The sequence below is a fragment of the Arachis hypogaea genome, chromosome 4 (assembly GCF_003086295.3).
Source record: "Arachis hypogaea cultivar Tifrunner chromosome 4, arahy.Tifrunner.gnm2.J5K5, whole genome shotgun sequence".
NCBI lineage: Eukaryota > Viridiplantae > Streptophyta > Magnoliopsida > Fabales > Fabaceae > Arachis > Arachis hypogaea.
Window position 1 is genome coordinate 1,525,530 of NC_092039.1, and position 5,178 is coordinate 1,530,707.

General features: G+C 33.9%; 1 protein-coding gene across 1 annotated transcript; it reads left to right on the forward strand.

Annotated features, from left to right (window-relative positions):
- Positions 1-2,416: 2,416 nt before the first annotated feature.
- On the forward strand, positions 2,417-2,908 carry LOC112795631 (uncharacterized). Its single transcript, XM_025837660.3, has one exon. It carries the CDS (start codon positions 2,547-2,549, stop codon positions 2,754-2,756), a length of 210 nt encoding a protein of 69 aa, XP_025693445.1. The 5' UTR covers positions 2,417-2,546; the 3' UTR covers positions 2,757-2,908.
- The last annotated feature ends 2,270 nt before the right edge of the window (positions 2,909-5,178 follow it).

Here is a 5,178-nt window from a genome sequence, read left to right on the forward strand (position 1 = left end):
GGATAGAGTTTGAGAACTGAATAAGATGAGTAGTGTGTTATTCCAATATTAAAAGTGTGATACATCTGTATTATTGATACCAAAAGAATATCTAGTATTTATAAACCTATGTTAGTGAGAATAAGCAAGTTATAATTATTAATATGGAAATCATTCATAAACACGTTTAAAATATGTTTTTTTAAATATTTTTTATTAACTAAAATTTGATACATATAATCAATTAAATCATGTTATTTTTATTAAAATTTGTTAGATAAATTAATTTGATCGAAAAAATGGTGAATCAAATCTTGAATTAGTCTAAATTAATATTATTTATTTATAAAAAAATAACTACAATATTCTTATTATAAAAAATGACTAAAATATTCTTATTATTATTTATAAAAAATGACTATGATATTCTTATAAATATAAAAAAAATATTTTAAACGTCTTTATTTTAGTGGTTTCTATTAATATAGTTTTACTTTTTCCTTACAACTATTCCTCTCTATATATACTATTTTTTATATTTATCAAAATTTGCAATATGTGACAAATTTAGTGCTTTTTTCTTTTTTTAATTTTACTTTTTATATTTAGACTTTTGTTTATATATTTGTTCACTAATATCTATTTGATAGTTACTTACTATATTTATTTCATGAGATTTAACTAATACGAGAAATAATTTTAGAATCATAAAAAGAAAAACGAAAAATTCAAAAGACTCCATTTTCTCCAAATTATACTCTCTCCAATAGTTGCATTGTCATGCATGTCACGAGTTCCTAATAATAATAATAATAATAATATGAACTATATACTATAGAGACAATGAAAAATCTTGACAGTGTGAATAATGGATTTGTTATTTGGCCCAATAAAAATAATAAATGAACACCATTTCACAATTATCCTAAATTCAAAAATTTTCATTCAATTATTTCACAAAAACAACCATCCAAACTCTAATTACAAACCGTTTTCATCTCCAAATCTTTTTTCCTCTTCAGACGGCAGCCACCCCCGACGTTCTTCACTAACCATCTAACCCTCAGCGTCGTTCAGCTTCGGCCCCATTCCACCCGCCTCTCTCACGCGCGTCTATTTCCATCGCCGGCAGCCAACAGGTCGGACAGACGTTTCCTTCCTGGTGTGGGTCTCCGTGTCATCCGCCGGCAGCCCACGTCGAGGCAAGCCTTCCTCGTTTCGGTTGCGCATGCCTGGTGCCTAGCTTGCCGCTCTCTCCTGCATCGGTATGCAGTCTGTGGGTCGTGTCCTACCACCACCGCCCTAGCTTCCCAGTTCATCACACTCGTGATAAAAAACAACCATATACGTAGCTAATAATAATAATCATCCGGCTATGTATAGAGGTGAACATTCGAATTTTACAAACAAAAAATAATCATCCAATTACTCACTGAAACAACCATCCGTCTCCTGTATGTCGCGGATGAAGACGTTAAAACGGTGAAACCCACGGGGGGTTACATGGCCGACATGTCGGGGGGTTACGTGAATGACGCAACGTGCGCGAAGTGGGAGCTCGGACGTACGTTCGTAGTGGACAAGGTTGCGTTGGCAGGTGTTTTGGGCGACAATTGATGTTCCTAGTGGCGACGGACCGACGAGATGGAAAAAGAATGGTGGAGAGGAAGACTTCGAAGCACTGACCTCTCACAAGCGGAGAGAGAGATACGTAACTGCTCCTGTTTAAAATCTTTATTTTTTAAAAATTCAAAATAAAAAATTATTAAAAATTAATTAAATTAATTATCATCTGATTTTAATTTCCTTTTTTATTCTATTGTTCACTAATTAAACTCATTATCTCCCTGTATTTTTTCTAACAGAAAATTTTTTTACCTTTATATTTTTAACTAATATTTTTAGGATATACTTAAGCTAACCAAAATAACAATAAGTAGTGATGACTATAAATTCCTTGCTTCAAAGTGACATATATAAGCGGTGGTGAAAGCTCAAAAACATGGTTAATACCCTCAAGCAAGTTATTCTTAATCCAAATCTAAATCAAACATACACACACACGTGCATGCATCAGTGAATCCACAGTAGCTTAATCTTCTAAGTCTCACCCAACTTGCCCAAAATACTATTTTATTTACAACAAATTATATATTGCAAGTTATTCGAATAAAATTATTTCTCTTTATTTATTCAGGTGATATTATTTTTTTTAACAGAAATTAGTGTTATATTCGTATATTCTTTATTTATTTTCATATATATTAATCATGCAATTTATCAATTCATATAATAATAATAATAATAATAATAAAGATATTCTATTGAGGCCCCAATACTTGCTTCACATTCAGAATATGCTTAAACTCAAATCACCCAACAGCAGGAAAAAATAAATAAATAAGAATAGTGTAAAGTTCTATATATATGTAATTAAAATAAGCTAAGATAATTGAGAACCAAAAATTAATTAAAGATGTCTATATAAATAGTGTCATTGGGGTGTGCTATACAGCAATCATAGGAATTGAATTTGAGGAAGATTATTAATTAATTATTAATTAAGAATGTTGAACTGGGGACCAGTGCTAGTGTCGGTGGTGTTGTTTGTGTTATTAACACCAGGGTTGTTGTTTCAGGTGCCTGGAAGATCAAGGTGTGTTGAATTTGGTAATTTTCAAACAAGTGCTGCTTCCATTCTCATTCACTCTCTTCTCTTTTTTGGTCTCGTTTGTGTTTTCCTCATCGCCATTAGAGTCCATCTCTACACCGGCTGAAAATTATTGGCTATTTTAATATTTTTATTTCATTCTTTCAGAGGAATTCATTTTATTTCCGACCATATAATAATTGTGGTTGGTTTAATGTTGCTTTCTTTTTAATATTAGTAAGGTGAAAATTTATGTGCAGTCGATTTCACTTGGAGTTGATATATGAGAGATGATTGACTGATTTGACTAAATTTTTATCTAACAGCTCTCAGATATCAACTTCACGTCAAGTCGACTGCACCTAAGTTTTCACCTATTATTAATTATTAAGTGTTTGTTCTTGTTTTTTCCCGGGGTTTAATTTGAGTTTGGTCTAGAGAATTACCATGTATTCGGTTTTCTTATTTCAGGAGTGAATGTATTAATCTAGTAGCTAGTAATTAATAATTATTATTATTATTATTGTTGTTGTAACGTACGTGCATTATTCTTGAGATATATATCTTCCATATTCTTGTAATTATTTTCTTACGCTTATTATTATTAGGATCCGTTTATGCCTTTTTTTTCTTATCTCATAATTAAATTATTGAAATTAGACTAATGCGATTTGAATCGATTAAAGTCTAAAACAAAACTTCCAGAGAATTCATTTCCTAAACAGATTTAATATATACAAACAAAAGAAGAAAGAAATACTACCAATGTAAAAGTTTCCATAAGATAATATATCATGTACTAATAATCTAGATAGATTTCTCTTTAAATATAGTTTCAATTACTAATTATTATTGAATCATGCATAACTGATTAATTGTACATTTGAATAAATATACCATACCATTCATTTAAAAAAAAACTTGAAGTCTTAGTTTTAACTCTTGCATGCATGCACTCACCAAATTTCTTTTGCAATAACTTGTTTAATTTTGATCAATTATTGATAAAATATAGTAGCTAGCAGTTTCTTCTTTCTGGGTATATTTCAATATTCAGTCATACAAACATGACACAAAATGAATTTGGTCCAATCATATTAACTCAACAATGGTGCTTAATTAATCTTACTAATGATGTGGTATATCGTTAATTAAATGTCACAGTCATGGTACCTAAGTTATTATTTTCTTGGAGTTTTAATTTGCTAATAAAGGTGTTACGGTGGGTAACCGGAGATTGATGGGCTGGATGGCGTTGATTGGCCCAAATGTGTGAAGGGGGAGGATTCCGAATGGATCTGCAACTCGGGAAGCTCCGTCCGACTTGTTTGTGCGAAGAGATGGGAGTGGTACCTGCAAAGACACTCCGATGCCTAAGTTAGCAAGGGTGTGAGCAGGTCTAGAGAGTATTGGACTTAGAGATACCTGAGGGGTGTCAGTGTATTTATGGTGGTGAACCAATAACCACCGTTGGAGTAGTACCATATTTTTAGGGTGTTAACCGTCCCATTATCTTAGGGAGGTTAAGATATGGCTCGTGGAAGTGGTTAGAGAGATTCTAGGGGCAGTTACTCATTTGAATGAGTGTTTATCCGCCAGCTAATCTCGTACCCGACTTCTTTAGAACAGGTCGTGGTGAGTACCGACTTCAGAGGATGAAGATTGGTACTGGTGAGGCCCAACCCTTTGGATTAGGTCTTTTGCTTGATCCTGGGCCTTGATTATTGGGCCAGGGTATGAACAGTGCCCCTACTCGAGCCCAAATTTTCCAAGATTTGGGTTCGAGTATTCTATTCGGGGTCATAGCCGACTTGTTGGAGGACCGACGTGATGGTCTGAAACCGACGTGACTTTCCTTGTCCTTTTGGTTCTGACAGTTACGTCTAATCAAGCGTCGTGTCCGTTAGGGATGTGCGTAGGTCTTGGTAACGGTGCATTCTCATTGATGACTGTCCCGCTTTTACCATTATGTCCCTTAGCACGTTTATAAATACTTTCCCTCTCTTTCCTTTTTTCGTTTCTGCGATTTTTCAAATTTCCTCTTTCTTCGTTCGTGCTGCATTCTTGTGTTTCGGAGACTTCTGCTTCTTCCAACCTTCATTTTTGGATAAAGGTTAGTTTTTCTTCTTTCGTAACATGCTTTGTGTTTGCATGCTTTATTTTGTAGATAAATAGGTTGGTTTGGTTTCGTATCTCCTCCCTTTAGAGACCGTGTTTTTTATTTTCCTTTTCTTTTTTCTTTTGTAGGTTTTTGTCACCCTTTATAAGAAAAAGAAATGGCTTCCGTAGATGTTCTTTCTCAATGGGTTGATGTCACGGTCCTAGGGGAGGAACCCTTGGTTGACACCGAGTTTATCACCCACCTTCGTACTCACCACAGAATTTGTACTTCTGAGGAGGACGAGCCAAAATATGAGTTGGTAGTCCCAGGTCAAGAAGACCGGGTTTGTTTTGGGAGGGCCAATGAGGCGGCTCCTCATTTTTTCTTTATGTATGAATGTATGATCGCCCGTTTGGGTGTTTTTCTTCCATTTTCTGAATTTGAAATG

What these genes read in the sequence shown, in the direction of transcription:
- LOC112795631 (XM_025837660.3), top strand. Translation starts at nt 2,547, where the DNA reads ATGTTGAACTGGGGACCAGTGCTAGTGTCGGTGGTGTTGTTTGTGTTA.